The 18,784-nt window shown below is 37.3% G+C and overlaps 1 protein-coding gene across 1 annotated transcript in view; it reads right to left on the bottom strand.

Moving 5' to 3' along the window:
- LOC127988362 (serine/threonine-protein kinase Nek7-like) overlaps positions 1–18,475 on the bottom strand; it is a 47,984-nt gene extending 29,509 nt beyond the window's left edge. The window contains exons 1-5 of the mRNA XM_052591105.1: positions 18,278–18,475; positions 11,780–11,917; positions 9,013–9,075; positions 4,613–4,723; positions 1,320–1,428 (exon numbers count right to left, since the gene is read on the bottom strand). Of these exons, the coding sequence (XP_052447065.1) occupies positions 1,320–1,428; positions 4,613–4,723; positions 9,013–9,075; positions 11,780–11,917; positions 18,278–18,331 (475 nt within the window). The 5' untranslated portion in view covers positions 18,332–18,475. The remainder of the gene's footprint in view (positions 1–1,319; positions 1,429–4,612; positions 4,724–9,012; positions 9,076–11,779; positions 11,918–18,277) is intronic.
- Between the last annotated feature and the right edge of the window lie 309 nt (positions 18,476–18,784).

Here is an 18,784-nt window from a genome sequence, read left to right on the forward strand (position 1 = left end):
GAGGTGGAACAAGTTTTTTTTTCCCCTTCGCAACATGCAATACAGCACAAAAATGATGCAGTGGGGGATCAATTATGTCCCGATTAGGGATATGTCAAGATGGATGATTAATCATCCAACAGCTGAGAATTTAATTAGTTGGTTGACCAGCTTAAAAATGTATTTTCTTCACCTTTTTTTGATAGTATTATTGTTTTGACGGTTGAAATTTTTCTGGCTGTTTTTGCACACAAGGATGCATATTATGTTAATGCACCTTTAAAAAAATCTGTCTGATTAGTTATTAACTAAATAAAACTTATGATTAGTCCAGATAACCCATAAACTAGTCTATTTTGAAAAAGACAGTTTTGCATCATCTACAAGCACATGGTGATGTTTACATATCAACATCTACAGTATCAACTTTTTTGCCAACTTGGTCCACCTGATGGACATCATTTTCTAAATTCTATTTACCGAAATACATGGTAAATGTTATTTATCCATCTATTGACTGTCTTTTGTCAGACTTTCAACAGTTGGTAATGTGGATTGTGTATTTTATAGAGAAATTTAGTATCACATCACTTGCAAATCAATGGATCCTCTAGAGTAAATGGGTGCCGTCAGAATGGGAGCCCAAACAGCAGATAAAAACATCACAATAATCCACAAGTAATCCACACGATTCGAGAAGTAAAAAGCTGCATGTTTGAAAGAAATAAATCCATCATTTAGATACTATATAAAAATATAAAGAAACCTCTTCTTAATATTGCTTTCTCCAGTGAAAAAGTCTGAATCAGGAGAGAAATATGCACAGATCAACCACCGTTTACATGTGAAAACAGTCCAAATGGTTCTGAAATAGGTTTGTCGGTGGACTTTGATGTTAGAGGACAACAGGGTATGGACTTTTTCAATGGGGGAAACATTTTAATGGATTACAACCAAATATTTGACTTTATATTATTGGCCAGAAGTGACTGTTTAAAATGAAAACCCCTTAATTATGAATTTCTTTATGACAAACATGCAGCTTTTTGCTTCAGTGAAGGTTAATTGATGAACTAAAGTTGCGTGGATTACAGTTTAGTTTTTATCAGCTGTTTAGACTCTCATTCAGACGGCACCCATTCACTGCAGAGGATCCACTGGTGAGCAACTTATGTCAATTTCTCTAAATATGTTCCAATGAAGAAAGAAACTCCTATAGATGACATATTTCTTTAAGGGTCAGTGAGAGGGTGAAAATAAAATGTGTGATAGAAGTGTAGAATATGTCCCCTTTAAGTCTGTTTCTACATGTACATGTCACAAGGTGTGTGTGTGTGTACCTCTGTGCATGACGCGGCGGGAGTGCATGTGCTCCAGTGCGCTACACAGCTGAACAAAGTACTTCCATACCGTCTTCTCAGGAATCAGCCGTCTTTGTTTCTTGAAATGCTGCAGGCAATAAACAAATAAATAAATAAATATGCTGTGACGGCAGCACAGCCTTTTCATAGATGTGTGCAGTCTTCGTTAATCCATAACATCAACGTATTATTCTAAATGTTTATCAGTCAAACTGCTCAACCTACCGAATAACTGTATAAGGCACACAGTTTTTTAAGATTTAAAAAGCTTTAAGATATAAATTGTCTCAAAAGCTCAACATAAACCCGTGCTACTCTAAAAAGAGCACAACAGGATGACCATGAATGTGAAGGGCTCTGGGTTCGACTATAATCTGATGCAGGCTCTAGATTGAAAGCCCTCTATAAACTTTCCTTCCCTTCTCATTTGAAGCAACTGCAATGGAAAACATCTGAAGTTTGTGAGTACAGCAGGAACCTCATGGGGAAACAAACATTTGGGGAGACTTTCAAGATGCACACATGCTTAGGATGATTACAGCATACAAGCACCGAGAAACATCTCCATGAATCTGACCGAATGCAATTAGATAAGGCCAACAAGACCTTTAAATTATGGATGCACATGTATTTTAACATATAGGCTACTGGCCGATATTTTTGATTTTATCAGTTGATAATGAAAATTAATTAGCTAAAAAATGAATGTTAAACATCAAAGTTTACATTCAACCCTTTATTATGTGTTTCTTCAAAACACATGGTAAATATGTTATTTATCCATCTATTATTAATCTTCTGTCAGACTAGTTGTACCGTTCAAAGGTTTGGGGTCGGTAAGATTGTTTGTTTTTGAAAGACGTCTCTTATTGTTATCAATGCTGCATTTATTAGATAAAAAATTATGCAAAACAGTACTATTGTGGAATATTACTACAATTTAAAATAATGTTCATATTTTAAAATGTCATTTATTCCTACGAAGCAAAGCTGGATTTTCAGCATCATTACACCAGTCTTCAGGGTCACATGACCCTTCAGAAATCATTCTAATATGCTGATTGGCTGATGGAACATTCAGTATTATTATTATTATTATCATTATTCTAAATATTGAAAACGTCAGTGCGGTTTAATATTTTTGTGGAAATCACAATTTTTTTTTTTTTTTCCTGGGACTCTTTGATGAATAGAAAGTTCAAAAGAACAGCATTTATCATAAATATATATATATATATATATATATATATATTACATTAAATGTCTTTACCGTCACTTCTTGCTGAATAAAAGCATTAATTTCTTTTAAAAGATGTTTACATTTACCAAAAATACAAAAAATATAAATTTTATTTTTAACACCGATAATATGACTTCACTTTCAATATAGTTTTATGCGAATCCATTTTAAGAACAGTTCCCTAACGAATCAATTGTTGAACAAATTAATTTTTTTTTTTTTTTTTTTTTGCCTTTTATTGTGATAGTAAAGTTTAAAGCTGATAGGAAGTGAATTGGGAGAGATGGGGGCAGGATCGGGAAAGGTCCTCAAGGTGGGATTCGAATTTGGGCCTCCCCAAGGCTATCGGAGAAGACTCAGATCAATTTATGAACCAATACAAATAATTCAAAGCATCAACTCAAACAATTCCCTGAAGAATCATATGCAATATCCAAAGCTATATTTTTTTTATTGGGGGGGTTGGGGGTTCGTAATTGCCCAATTATTTTCCATGACTGCTGTAAAAAGTTAAGAATCACCTTGACTCCAACTATTTTGTTATTTTAACTTATTGTGAACGCAGTAAGATTTTTACTAAAACAACTATTTGCACTGACCAATCATCTTCTGACATGGTCTGTAGGCCGTGAACATCATTTAATCTGTTAAACAAAGATTTCAAGTGCGTTTCATATTACATTTCACTAATTCCAGATCAAAGAGCACCGTTTGTTTTAATCAAACAGATGTTTTAGCATTGCTGACGATTCTGGACGCTACTTCATAAAACCAACATCTATTATTCTCCTAAAACCCTGAGTGTGATACACCATCAAATGTGATCCTTTTTAAAATTCTGCAGCGATTCAGAGCTTTTAGCACGGTGTTGTCCAGAGCAGTCGCTTTAGATGTCAGCGAGTGCACGACCTTGCTTCAAAGCAGAAACTAATATGACGTTACGCTATTAATTAAGACAGAATGAAGCTTGCTTAGCCAAAACGACTGAGTAATTATGACCTTTTCACATGCAGTCTCAATAATCATGAAGTAAAGCTTCTTGTCGAGGCAGTTAAAAGGGGTCGGGAATTGATTAACAAAACAAAACAGGTTATTTTAGCGCGACGTAATACTTCATTGTGCGAGCACTCACTCGGGCCGCTTCGTCCCCACCTGTACCTCTTCACAGGACGCCGGCGAGCGTGCGGTCTCGAGCCCCAGAAAACCTTGGCCCACATCCAAACAAAGCCGGTGGATCTATTCTTCCCCTGCCTTCCTATTTGCATATCAGAGGGCTGTTTGATGTCAATGAGGGAGAGCGCCAGCCCCCTCTGTGCCTTTAAAAAGCAAACACGGCACATGCAATATTCTGTAAGTGCATGCAAATGAAGGGGCCATTTGATTTCATTTGAATTCCGAGATGGACCGAGAGAATTGGGTCGGGGGCTTAGACAAAAAAAAATCAAAAAGAATAAAAAAGAAAGTAAAATTTATGCATTCGGAGCTTCCATTTTACATATGGCTCAATGTTCGGTCGTACAATGCTGAGGGGATTAGCCGCTGTATACACCTTTGGAGTGACATTGTTTAATAAAAAAACAAAACTAATTAAAGCGCTGCGGAGCAGAAGCGCTGAGAAATCCAGCGGCGCGGTGGAGCAGACCGAAGTGGGGATATTTGCGCAAGCGTGTGTTATGATGCACATGTCCAAGGCGTCGTCATACTAATCCATCCTGTTCCTCATTTATTCTTCGGCAAACACTTTGTTTGCACTGGGAATGATTTATGCAGGTGGAGATTTGGCGGCGAGGGGTTTTACATGCAGACCATTAAATATGGAGCATCAGGTTGCAGGGGTTGTCAGGAGGAAACGTAGTGGCTGAGCGAATCGAACGTGCATGATTCTAATAAACAATAAAACCAAAGGGTATCCTAAAAACATGGTCGGGATGTAGATCATTTTACCTTCGTTCGGTCGTCTAGCAGCTGGTACGGTGGGAATGCTCTGAGGGAGGAAAAGGGAAACCGCTGACAAATCGGCATGTGTCCTTACCTTTATCATTTGTGAGAGGTCCCCAGCGTCTGCGAGTTCCAGTACTATATTTAGCTCGTTCTCTTCAATGAATGACGCGTGGTATTTAATTACGTTGGGGTGGTTCAATTGCTGTGGAGAAGAGGGACAGAGGGAAAAGACAGAATGTCAGTGACTGTTTAAATATTAACAAGACTCGGTGGGTCAGGAAAGACTGTAAATAAGATGGAGGCAGAAACCAAAGCAGATGCTTGTATGAAGGCATTATGAACCATGGCATTATGGTCTAGTGTTAAAGTCTGATAATCTCCAATCCGACTGTGTGTGTGTGTGTGTGTATATACAAATGACCAAAGTGATTATGTGTGATTTAGTAGAGCATTGAAGAAAAGTTTCTAAGTTTCTAAAAAAAGTACAATTCTGACAAAATCTGATTTCTTGATTATTTGATATTTTATAATAGTGATTTTATCATTTCAAAATATAGAGAAAAAGTATAAATGAATGACTAATAAGCCAATAAGTGCTCATATGCTGTTGTCTACTGGTTATAATTGTGATTTTATGTTTTTTGTTTTTATTTTTGATAAGCGTTTGTTTACCACAAAGTAAATTCTGTTCATCCCATTAAAAATAACATTTAAACTAGATCATCTTAGAGCTTTAAAGTGCTGGAAATAGTTGTGTGAAATGCTTGAAAGTAACTGAAAAGTGCTTGAATTCAGAATTTGAATGATTCTCACTAGATCTTGCAGCAAGCTTAACATCGTGCGGCGAATTCAAACGCTTCTCACTGGATCTTGCAGCACTGTTGCATCTGTGTAGTAACAGTGTCGCAAAATCAACTTTGTCTCTTGAGTTAAGGTGTTTTGAGCTCGTACAAGTTCGTACAGGTCTGAGCTGATAAACGGTCCACGCTGATAAACGGTCCGCACTGTGCAGCTGAAACATAGCGCGGTTTAGTTTCGCTTTCATTTGCTATTTGATGTTTAATTAAATTAGTAGCACTGGCAGAAAAAAACCCAGCACCTTTGTGATTCTTCATAGACATAAACAGAGAGAAGTAGTTCCAGCTATGATGTTTTTACGCAAAACGCAAGCAGTTCTGTTTATTAACCGCTAGAGAGTCAAAAGTTACCAACTGCAGCTTTAAATGTCAATTTTCAAAACTGAGATTTATACATCACCTGAAAGCTGAATAAATACAGTTTTAAGATACAACTATTTGAAAATCTGGAAAACTGAGTGTGCAAAAAAATCTAATTATAGAGAAAATTACCTTTAAACTTGTTCAGATTAAGTACTTTGCGATGCATATTACCAATCAAAAAGTTTTATATATTTATGGTAGGAAATTGACAAGATAACTTCATGGAACATGATCTTTACTTAATATCCTAATGAAAAAATACCTATGAATGTATTTTGGGCTATTGCTACCAATAAACCCATCCTGACGTCCCTGCATAAGGCTTGTAGCACAAACAGTGCACTATGAAGTTGAGGGCAATGGGTTTGTTTACATCCCTTAAACATGAGCAATAGCAAAAGTGATGCTTGTCTTAGCGAACACCCCTAATAAACAGAAGAAAACAAACAGATTGAATTTTCTAGCTGATGTTAACATTGTAGGCCAGGCAGCAGCAGTGCATTGCAGCATGGCATGATCCCCGCAGCCCAAGCCTTCAGCTTTTCATTGTTTCCTGTTGGCTGGTCAATGAGTTGCAATCGCTTCTTGAACTGAAGTCAACTGGAGGGGTGGGGGTCACAAAATAAAAGAAAACAAGTGTATCAATGAGAAGCTTGACAGGCAAAACCCTCGTGAGCGGGAGGGTGTCGGGCCCCTGCGACGCGCTGTGACACAGCAGAGGGGGTTATTAAAGAAATGTTCATGCCCCGTGCTGATATAGGGAAAGACGTGCACGCCTCTGTCGCCATCCTGTGACTTTCGTTAGATGTATTTTTGGATCACACAGCTGCAGCGAGTGCAGCCGGCGGTGTCAGCCCTATTCTTGCTTCCCCTTAACTGGCACATCCAATGTGGCTGACATGAAATGCGGCGTGATGTTGCCTTTAATCACGTTAAACATTGTAATTTCGCTCTTGTTTTCCATTGGGAACCATATTAAGCCAACCCTCTGTTTACGACGAGGCCGATTAGAGTGACAATTATATTATGAGAAGCCTAACTCGTAGGTCCTGCGAGCGATTTCGCAATCTCGCTGCTTCCTCTTGACTCTCGAAATGTTCATATAGTTCAAATGGATTTCAATGGTAGAGGAGGAAATCAGCTGAAGGCAGTTACGAAATGGTTTGCGATTTCTGTTGAGAGCAAAACATTTCCGCATAACAGCGTAATTTTGTTTACGAAGGAAAACGGGAGAGGTTTCAAAGTGACAGAAAAACAAATAGACAGATACGTCAGGGAGGGGCGGCTCGCGCTCATTATTTTGATTTGCGACTCTTGCGTATTTTTCTCCAGCTTTGTCCACTGAGGTAGAAGGCATGAGTCTGTGTTCCACGCAAACCGCTTGTTAGTGGCTTGAGGTGAGCTGGTTATAACGACTGAATTCATTAGCGCTGGAGTAGAAATGATTGTGTAAAGGAGACAAAAAAGGGGTGAGTGAGAGACAAGAAGAGGCGGAGGAACCAGGGTTGCGGCAGTCTGACCCTAGCGCATTCGTTTGGTAAAGTGTCATTAAGGAGCGTGACGGCGACCTCGGTCACCTCGCCAGCAACGTGACCTCTTCACCCGCCACCTCCGCTTCCTCCAGTGGGAGTTGAAGGTATCTCAGGGGGCTTGAAAGTGCTACCTTGCTTCTTTCTACTTTATGTTCTCATAAAGAGTCTGGAGGTTGACGGGTCACTGTACTGTCGGTTTCCACAAAAATCATTCAAAAATCTATGATATTCCGGCATGTGCCCAAAGACAAACGCCTTCTGAAGCTCATTTGAAGTCCCAACTTTGTCACATGGCCGAAATTTATCAACTTTGTGGCAGGAGACCACTGTAAGTGTGAACAGCCCTTTTGTCAGATTATTACTGTATATACAAAAAAAAAAAAAAATGAAAAAGTAGCAGGGCGAAAAAGGTGGCAATTATCTTGTCTCAAAGGAGATGCATACAGACTGAGATGGAACGCGAACTGGCTCCGCAATGGACACAATCTGAGATGAAGCAATTAACATGACTACACAGAAAGAATTGTGTGTGCTTGCGTGAGTGTTCAAGGAAGGTTTATCACGCAACCGATACAAAAACACAACAGAGCAGAGAGAGAATCCAGACACCTCAGATCAGCTAGACGTCAGCTCTTATTGGAGTTGTCATTAAATTTAGTTAGTGTTTGTGATACTGCAAGCCACAACCTGTTTAAGGAATTCTGATGAACTCCAAATGATTTGTAAAAAATAAAAATAAAAAACGTGGTAAAAAACAAAAGATTAATAGAAAAAAGAACTGAATCTTCTTTATGTTGCAGTGTTACCTTCATACTCAACATGAATAAATTAATGAATACATAAACAAACATATAATTAAATACATAATACCAAATATTTAATAAATATTTTACAAAACTTTTTGTCCCACTAATAAAAGGACACATTGAATTTATAATTTGTCTTAAATCTAATTTTTTTTAAAAAAAATTTTTTTTAGAAAATAATAAAATTCACTTAAGAGGGCTACTCATTTTCAAAAATGAAATTCAGGCCCTGAATAAATGTCAAAAAATCTTTATTGGATCATAACTATAAATAATTCTTCATGATAAAAGAAGGCTTTAAAAAAATTGGTATCAGTGACCGGTGCAACCTTAATATATATATATATATATATATATACATACACATATATATAGATACATATACATATATACATATACATAGACAGACATACAGACAGATAGATAGATAGATATAATTTTTAGACACAAATTATATAAATTAAATGACGTATTTTGGTAAAAAAAAAAAATAATAATAGTATTATTTAAACAACACACAAAACCATAAAGCCATTTATCGCTTTGTGTCAAATTAAAATGCTGGCAGGGCATGTATTGTAAATAAATAAATAAATATTTAAAACTGCTGGTCTGAAATGCTTATTGTCGAAAAAAAAATGTTTTTTGTGGCACCAAAAATAAAAAAAAAGAGTCAATCTTGGCCTGAAGGAACGACACAAAGAGGAGTATGTTCTGCACTTGCCTAACAGAAAGAGAGAAGAGAAGGAGGAAGAGGGAGAGAGAGAGAGAGAGGAAGAAAGAGCTGAAGGTCTAATCCAAATCAATTGTTTTCTGTTTCTGAATCTCTCTCTCTCTCTGTGTGTTTCTCTGGTATCGGGTCTCGGCAGAGGCACCTTTAGAGATCCTAATAGCAGCACATGGTGTCGGTCTCTCTTTTCTCTGGTTTCTTACCTTCAGGAGATCTATTTCTTTGATGCAATCTTGCCGAGCTTTGGCATCCATCAAGTCGAATATCTATCAAAAGATCAAAAGGGAGAGAGAAAGAGGAAGGAGAAAGAGAGTTATGGCATAAAGACAGAATAAGAAAAAGCAAGTACAAATGTTACTGGTACAGCGTGGTAGAGCAAGAAGGAGGGGGTACGTCACACTGAAGCAAAGACCCCCAAACTCCTGCCCCCACATCTACACCCCTCCTGCCTCAAGCATCCCTATTTTGTCAGATTCACCTGTGTTAATGGGTCAGGAGAACTGTGCAAGATGACAGGGTTCATTTTTAGTTCACCCAATTTTGTACTCCAATAGCACAAAAACAATATTTATTTCATTACGTTAATTGATTTATGTTTTAAATTATTAATTTGACTTAATTATGTGTTTTTATCTTTTAATTTTTATGTTTTATTATTAATTAGAATTAAATTACTGCTTAATTACTTGTTGTGAAAAAAGCTTGTTTTGATTAATTGTTTGATCTTTTAATTTATTTGTATTACTACATTTATTCATTTAATTAATTAGTTTATTATATTTATATTTACTTGTATTAATACATTAAACTATATTTTATTTATTTATTAATTAAACATAATTAATAGCTATTATTAATTATTTAAATAAGAAATTGTGTCCACATTCTGACAACACAATTTATTTTGCTATAACCGTCTGACTTTACATTTTGTCGTACTTGTTGTACAAGATTGTTTGTGCTGTTTTAGAATATCAAAAGCTGATTATGCCGACAGAATGTTAGATGTAAACCCTGTTTTGATCATGTCTGTCCTGATTATAATAAAGCACACAGTGTACACAGCAAACAGAAAATCTTATGAGCGTCTCAAGGCAAAAATCGAAAACTTTCAAACCTAAAGCGACTGAAACTAGTCCAAATATTACATTCGTCCTTCATGCAATCAGGGTTGCACGAAATTTGCGTCAGAAAGCACTGATTATAAAAATTATCATAAATCACAAAAGGTGTAAATGTTGCCCGTAGTGGACATCCAACCTGACAGCTTTGAACCACGTACAAAATCCGAAGGATTGAAGTTGATTTGCATTGCAATATGTGTGAAATATGACTTATCTGTAGCTCTAAATCTTGAATTTTCAAGTCAACAAGTGGCATGAGTGAACTGCATTATGGGATATATTCACTGAGTTAAGACTGTTACTACCTGTCACTTTTAATGGCATATACAACAATGCCAATTGTTTCTGGGCTCATCATTAGTGTTAATAAAGTCTGTGGTAGCCTCAGAATCGCCTGCTGTGTGTGCGCGTTAGGAAAGCAGAAGCGATAGTATCCACACTTTTAATCTTGAGCTTGCCAATTATTTCTGCTTCGCACATCCGGAGGAAACTGTGGAGCTTTTTTTGTACTGGCTGTGTCTGTGAATATACTTTATGGTCGGAAAAGAAACTGATTCAGTCGTGATTATCAGCGTAAGAGCCAATCAGTTGCCTGTTTTGTTCAAACTAAATTTGCACAAATGTATTGATGGCTGTGTTTATATAAAGAGTTTTGCAGCTTTCCAATCAATCAATCCAGTAAAGTTTTATCTTATAATAATGTTTTTGTTATGCGAAATTCAAGACTCGATGTTCCAAAAAAATGAACAAACAAATACATTTAAATTACAGATTTGATTAGCCACTGACTTTCTATTAAACTCGTATAAAAATGTTTTTTTAATTTCCAGTACTGTTTTATCTTATAATAATATTTTTAGTTAAAATAAATAAATAACTAAATTCCTGATTTGCTTAGCCACTGAGTTATATAAAAAGTGTTTACAACTCCCTTCAGCTGCGTTATCGTGTGTTGCAGCAGGACAAATGTTTTTAATCAAGATACAAAATAGAACAAACTTTCATCCAAACATGAATATCTCAAAGTGGCTTTTGGACGGATCAGATTTATGCTTCAGCTTAAAATAAATAAAAAACTAAAATATTTTATATTCATTTTGTTAATTACACACTCAAAATATATATAATATAACAACTAAATACTATATATAAAATATATTTACTTACAATGACTTTAAAAATGCTTAAACAACATTACTAAATTGTAATATTAAGTGTATGCAATTAAAATGATTACAAATCAATGCACTGTAAATATTTGATCACAATATTAACATTTAATAATATAAACATAAACATGAAAAAATAAACTTAATTTTCAAGCCATTTCAAAGCAAATACTTTGGCCAAAATTAGAGATGCACCGATCGATCGGCCAGGGATCGGAATCAGACGTTATTCCTCATGATCGGCCCGGACTGGTCGAACAGTCTCACTTCTTTCTGATTCTGAGCCGATTCGTGTAGCTCTCTTTATTCTATTGCATTTATTTGTGCTGTTAATCAGAATCTGCCAAGAAAACTAGAATCGGAGCATCTCCAGCCAAAATATGAAGAAATATTGTAAAATAAATATATATTTTTATATATATTTTTTTTTTAAGTTATTTTAAAAAAAATTAGTTTCTGTATGTTGTTTTTGTCATTTTTACTAGTTTTTTTTAAATTATAATTACTATTTTATTTTTATTAATTATTATTATTACCTTATTAAAATTATTATTATTTTATTTCAGGTTGTTTATCTTAAGTGACAAAATGTTTACACCAGGCTTTACTGACATAAAAAAATATAATTGCAGAGATACTAAAAAATATATTTTCCCCCATATAAAGACCCTTCTTACCTGCACTTTTTTCAAAGCTACCGGTGTATGGTCTAGTATGTATGCGGCTCGATAAACCTCGCTGAACTGTCCCCTTCCGATCTTCTTTATGATGTGAAAATTGGCTAAACTGTTATAGCCCGCATCCTGTTGGATTTTCTGAAAATGAAGAACACAAGGACATTTCAAGAAAGCGAAATGCACATCACACAGCTTTCATTTTATGCTTTTCCATTCATCTTAAACTTAAAAAGACAAAACAAACATGTCTCCACAGATCGGGCATCGCCAGCCAAACTCCATGATTGTGTTTGTTTATATGCCAAGAGAAGGAAGAAAACTCTGGAGGGCATCTGGGATAGGTGTCATTGGGGCGAAATATCAGGGCAAGAGAGTGTGGGAACGAATCAACATTAACCATCCACTTTGAAAATCCAAGGCGCAATATGAAACTTTGCCGTATACTGTCTGGACGAATCAGGCAAGTGGTGACATCCCTACTTCTGAAGTGACTTATGCTGGACCAGTTAGTGACAAAACGCCCCGAGCGCTTTTCCCAAGAATCCACGCAGCGCCTTGACACTCAGGCTCTAAAATTAAAAATCTAAACAAAACCCAGAATTAGCCCCTCGGAGATGGCGTGAGCAAATAAATTTATTAATTAACACTTTGACCTTTAGAGGCTTTTTGGGTGTAAACTTTAATCCTGCAAACGTTCTGCCAACTGGAGGTGACAGATAGTGGAACGCAATGTCATGTCGTGAAGAACTACCCGAGGACAGCCATAAGACAGCCTTGAAGGCAAATTACATTGTGAAGACGCAAAAGGGAGGGGAAGGATGACAAAATCTTGATCTTGTAAACATGCAAAATCTCTTTTATTTATAGTCATGGAATGCATTTTCATATTATGGTTCCATATTAAACTTAAGCTTCGCTCGACTCCCCGAAACGTTCATCCAATTAGGATATCCAGTCGAAGCAACAAACAAATTTCTTTCTGTCATTCTTACAAAACCAGAGTACTTGGACGCTCTGTCAGATCCATCAACATTATTGTGTAAAACTGTCTGATATATATAACGGGTTGAACTGAAAGAAATGAGTTGCAGGAAGCACTGCAACTTGACTAGACGCCAGAGGGGTGGATGTAGATCAAGGGGCGACCAATTTAAGAATTTCATTGTTTTGAAACTTGACAGCTTTAAGGAAAAAAAAAAGGTGTGAGCCAAAGAATTGCCCCATCCAATTAACACACTGAGGTAGCTTGTTTTTCCATGTGACAACACGCTCTCAGCCCCTTCTTCCAGGGACACATCTGGCGCAGCTGAAGCAGCGCTCTCTTTCTGCCACCGTGGCGAAGAGAGAAAGCTGGATCGGACTAAATTTAACAATATCAAGCTAATATCCAAGACATCAGGTTTCTCGGCAATGTGTAGTTATTTTGTGTCAAATCCAGAGAGGCTTAAGAAAAAATGGTTATATGAACACAATACTTGGAAAATACATGTTTTTCATGGTTATACAAAACCAAGAAAAAAATTAAATAAAACACAGGGTGGCCTAAGGGGGCAATGACAAATGTATTCATTAATTATCTACAGTGTTGATATCGTTTACTAAAGCTAAAACTTTTAAAATCATTTCTGTTAATTGAAATCTAAAATAAAATATAAATATTTAGATTAAAAAACATTCATAATGCAAATGAGAAATGTTGCAACTAATTAAAATTCATTTTAAAAAATGAATAAATAAATAAATAATGACAAAGTCAAAAAACAAAAGTCACAAACAAACTAAAATTAAAATGTAAAATATAAAATAAAGTAACTTAAAATATTAAAACTGCATAAAAAATTCTAAAATAACAGTGATTAATAGTAATAAAATTATTTACTTTTAATTACGACAAAAAAAGTATATATATAATATAATCAACAACTGCTACACTTTCATCAGCCAAAAAAAACAATGTGGAGCTGGAAAACAAAACAGGAAATTACATCATAGAGGACCCACACAGACGTCATGTGGTGCAATCAGTGATACATATTACATGAACTAATTATTCACAGTTAATAATACGTAACATTTGTGTAAAAATACTTTTACCTTAGAATATTTATATTTTCTTATATTTACATTATTCTTGAGTTAGACAAAGTGATTTAGAGACATGGAATTTAAACTTCTGAAAATAACATGCATAGTTTTCAAAAACATATGATATGGCCCATGTGCTTTAAACTGGATTTTTAAAAGATTTCCCGTTTATTGCGAACACTCTTATTCGTCATTGACCCATAGATGATACATATGTATGGTGTTGGTTTGGTCAGTAGCGGATGGTCCACAGAGGGTCAAGGCATTGCTTTCACTCCCCGCATGGTCGCTTGACAAATGTTAGCATGAGCCTCTAAAGCGGCATGACAAGCGCATGCTGAGAGCAAAGTCGAGCTAATGTGTTCTGGCATGCGGCTTGCTAATCACACATTTACATATGCAATGACCTACATTTGCATGTCAGCTCGTGCACTGTCCGGCCTGATTAACGGCGGGCACCTCCCAGCGCCTGGGAGGCCGGCATAGCGGCGGGAGGAGGCCAGAGGGTGGCGGCTTTTTTGGCAGCCGAAGGGATGCACTGCCAGCCAGGATTAGGCCTGACGCGGCCTGAGCTCCAGACACTTCATTAGAGGTAATCTGTTTAGCAGTGGGCAGTGTATGTAAACTTCACAGGCCATTTGCGGCACCTTTCTGCCCCCTGGCCTCGCCTTCAAAGGGCAGCAGGGGCGCCCTGACTGACAGCTTGTCTCATCCGTGGCTTTGCGCTGTCACACAATTTAGAGCACTGAGCTGACACGAGATGAACCGCAGCAGCCGAGGATCTCCACGACCGCCGGGGTCACTCGACAGAGGCGTGACGCGGTTTTTACAGATTGCAGCTTGCAGGAGGGGCGGGAGCTCAGAGGGCTCGTTGCAGCTCTGCGTGAAGTGAAGAAAACAAAAATAACCCATGGAGGTGGGAGGAAAGGGGCCAAGAACGGCTTGAATTGGAATGCTGAACAACTTTGACGCAAAGCTTTTCGTTAAGATTAGGGGTGCGACGATAAATCGATTCATGGATTGATTCTGTGATTTTCTGAAAGCATCATGATTTAGCTCAGTATTGATTCCAGAGAGAATCGCAATTAATTTCAGAAAATTGAAGAATATATCAATAAATTGATTTATTTTTCCACCCCAAATTAAAATGTGGTCGGTAGAAATATAAGGGGTCTGACTATTATTAATAGTGTAGTGATGCAGCTCACACAGAAGCTACTTTCAAACCGAGCCACTTTCTGTTGGTCAGTATGGCAATTTGTGTGACCAACTTGAAAATGAGCGAAACTTTTTCTCCCAGAATGACATGACTTTGCCCACAATATAGCAAAACGATGGTAATGTGGAGAAAATAAAAATAACAAACAGAGGTGGGAGGAAAGGGGACAATAATGGCTGGAATTGGGATACAGAAAAACTTTCACAAATTCTTTTTATTAAGATTCGGTTACATAACTGAATTTTTTTTTTTTTGGGGGGGGGGGGGGGGGGGACAAAAAGTCTGCTGTCTGTTGTCAATAGCATAGTAATTCAAGAAACAAAGCTGACATAGAAGTAACTTTCACACCAAGCTGCTTTCTGTTGGTCAGTATGCCAATTTATGTGACCAACTTGTATTAAAAAAAATTAGTGAAAACAATTTACGCACAGAGGTAGGAAAGAAGGGGCCAAGAATTTTGCACAAAGCTTTGATGCAGTCACATTAGTGGACAATAATAAAGCAAAGCTCACGCAAAAGTCACTTGTGTAGCAAGCAACTTTTATTTGATCAATGCGGAGATTTCAAGTGACCAACAACAACAACAAAAAAAGGATTCGAGGGGATGGGAGATGCAGCAGAGCATGCTGGGTAAATGACTCAAAGGGACAACACATCACAGGAGCAACAGCAAAGGATGGAGGGTTGGCCACTGGTGACACAAGTGTAAAAAGAGAAATGCAGACGTGCGGCCGCATGACAGGGGATGCGAGACAGGAGGAGGAGGAGAATGACGGAGGACGGGGCGGCAGCAGTGTGGAGACTAGGTGTGAGCTGACAGCACAACACTGCCAGTGGCTGCCAAGGAAAGGACAACCGAAGCGCTGAAGAGGTGGTAGAGTAGCAAGACGGTGCTTGGTGGTGGTGGTGCTGGTTGGTGGGTGCTGGAGGGGGGATCTTCATGGTGGGGGGGGAACAAGGCAGGAGATCCTGTTCGCATCCTTTTCATCAACGTCTCTCTCCAGGCCCAGCCCATGCAATATTTATACCTCCTTCACGCCGCTCATCTTCAATCTGCTCCAGTGTTTAAAGCCCTTGCTTTACAAGGGGATTTTGCTTCGTCGAAAAATCCGGCGTGACGATTAAAATCGGATCTGAAGATCTCACCCTCCCACTCGCTCTAAGAGCAAATGCACCATCAAATATGCACGCCTTACCGACTCATCCGGCATCTCCTATGCATATCCATCAAACCTTGGGGACTTTAAGATATGATATCGGAATATGCGCGATTGCATACACAATTCAGCATTTTTGGTCGCTTCTTTTTTCTTTCAAGGGACTACAAGTCGATCTTGGATGCTTGATGAGAGTCTTGTAGAAGTCATTCTCTTACACTGTCACGGTGCAATCCATTGCCAGACTTACCTTGAGTGTTGCGTTCAAACTAATTGGACAACTATCAAATTTAGCACAACAAGACCATTCAATGTCTCACGGGAGGTCAAATGATATATCAGATTTAGCCTAATAACTAAGGTTAAAAAAAAAGCCACATTCCGATTAATCGGTTAATACCTTTTAATAAAATGACTACGTTTAAACGTTTTAAGAGAATATGTGAGCCCAGAATGTATAAAAACCCTAGCAGTTTATTGTGTAATCAAAAATCCCATAAATAACTGGGAACCAAACCAGTTCATGGTATCTCGAATTTCATAATATATCAGACTCCTGTAGTCTCTGCGCTTGGATTGTTCTGTCCCATTTAAAATACTTGTTTAAAAACATGTTCAACATACCAAATTAAAAAACGACTGGATTTAGCATTTTTCCCCACATCGGTTATTGGTATCTGCAAAATTCAACATAAGACATTTGACGTTTAAATGACGTTTTGAATGCAAGGCTCAACGTAAGACGAGCAATGGATTACTTAATGAAAGGTTTAGGATTACACTTATTTTCTTGGGGGGAAAAGCTACAAAAATGTAAAGTCAAAACTAAGTGTGCTTGATTCAAGCTTTTTGACTTTTGTGAAAAATAATATGGTTCGAATCTGAATGGTGTATGATTCTTATTCAGAAACTAAAAATGTATTTTAAAAAAAACAAACAAAAATTTTTTGTTACATTTTCAATAACTTGTGATTATGTTAATGGTTCTCGAACAGTTCTTGAAAGAGTTCGCTCTTCCAATGAAAAAAAAATATTCAGATTTCATGCATTTAGCAAAAACTTTAGCAATAACAAGGCTTATTTATTATTAAAAAATATATATATTTTCAAGATGAAAAATGCAAAGTACATATCAAGGAAAGTTTCAGTTTTTTTTCTTTCAATTAAAAAAACGGTGTTCTTCCATAATAAAACATCCACGGTAGGAAAGAAATAGTGGTCAAGAATGACTTATTTACAGATACAAGAAAGACGCTGCCCATGTAAAATAAAAATAAGTAAATAAATGATAAAAAAAAAAAAAAAATATATATATATATATATATATATATATATATATATATATATATATATATATATATATATATATATATATATATATATATATTTTATAATTATATATATAATTGGTTAAATAAATGAAGTTACCAAAGTTTGGTATCTGATGTTCAAATAGCTTATATCGGAAGTGATTACTCAGTAAAAAACATTCAACCTCTAATTTGAACACAACTCATGACCTACCACGAGACGACATACAATAATTGAGTCGGATGATTGGAGGGAATTAGTCTGAAGGGTGTGAAAAGGAAGTACGACAAACGAGAGATTAAGAGAGCGAACGAGGAAGAGAGAGAGCAAAAGACTGCTAAAAGCAGCAGATTTCCAACACCTCTGTCTCTGGCGCTGGAAACACATGATGGCTCCTGTGTGCAGGAAACGCTGCTTGTGCAGAGAGCAGAATCTCATTATCACCTCTCACCCGGCACAGCGGAGAGACAGCCGGAGCAGACCGCCGCCTGTCTCTGCGGGTGGATTGACAGACACGGGGAGATTTGACGGGGGCAGAAGTGGATGTGGAAGAGGGCGACAGCCTCTTGCTACATGCTGCTAAGCAAGCAGGTGGTGAGTCAGGATGGTAGACGGTAAAAAAAAAAACTCAACTGGCTTTGTAGAATGCCAATATAACGAGATTACAAAGAAGGTTTGGCTAGACTGTATGTGTGTTTGTGTTTATATTTGAGAGAGCACACAAACCTGTGGCTGAAACACTGGCACCGGTTGCTGCTGGCCTTGTGATTGGGCATCCATCGTGACAGCAGCAGTCCCTTACACCCCTGTGAAACAAACAAACAAATAAACTAAATAAGATACATTGACCATTCCCGGCACAGCTACAGGAGCAAACCTCCCTTTGTAATAATCTCCAGTGAACGTAGACGTGTGAATCTGGTAATAGAATTAGGGTCTGAAGCAGTGCTCCTGACAATCACACGCTGCTGTGGAAACAGTCGGCACGTCACCTCGCCCGAGGAACCCGATCCGCTGAGAACACGATACCCATTGTGTTAATGAGATCTGTCAAAGAGCCACGGCACTGGAGACCCTTCAAATTGAATAGTAAAACTCAATCGGTAAAACTTGTTGCCCATTCGTCGAGCACCAAAGCACATTATTGTCGAAAAAAAAAAACATTGGATATGTGTAACCAAATATAGTGTGTTCAGAATGCTAAAGACACACAATTAAAGTTAAAAACAAAAT

This window comes from Carassius gibelio, chromosome B22 (assembly GCF_023724105.1).
Source record: "Carassius gibelio isolate Cgi1373 ecotype wild population from Czech Republic chromosome B22, carGib1.2-hapl.c, whole genome shotgun sequence".
In the NCBI taxonomy this organism is placed as follows: Eukaryota; Metazoa; Chordata; class Actinopteri; order Cypriniformes; family Cyprinidae; genus Carassius; species Carassius gibelio.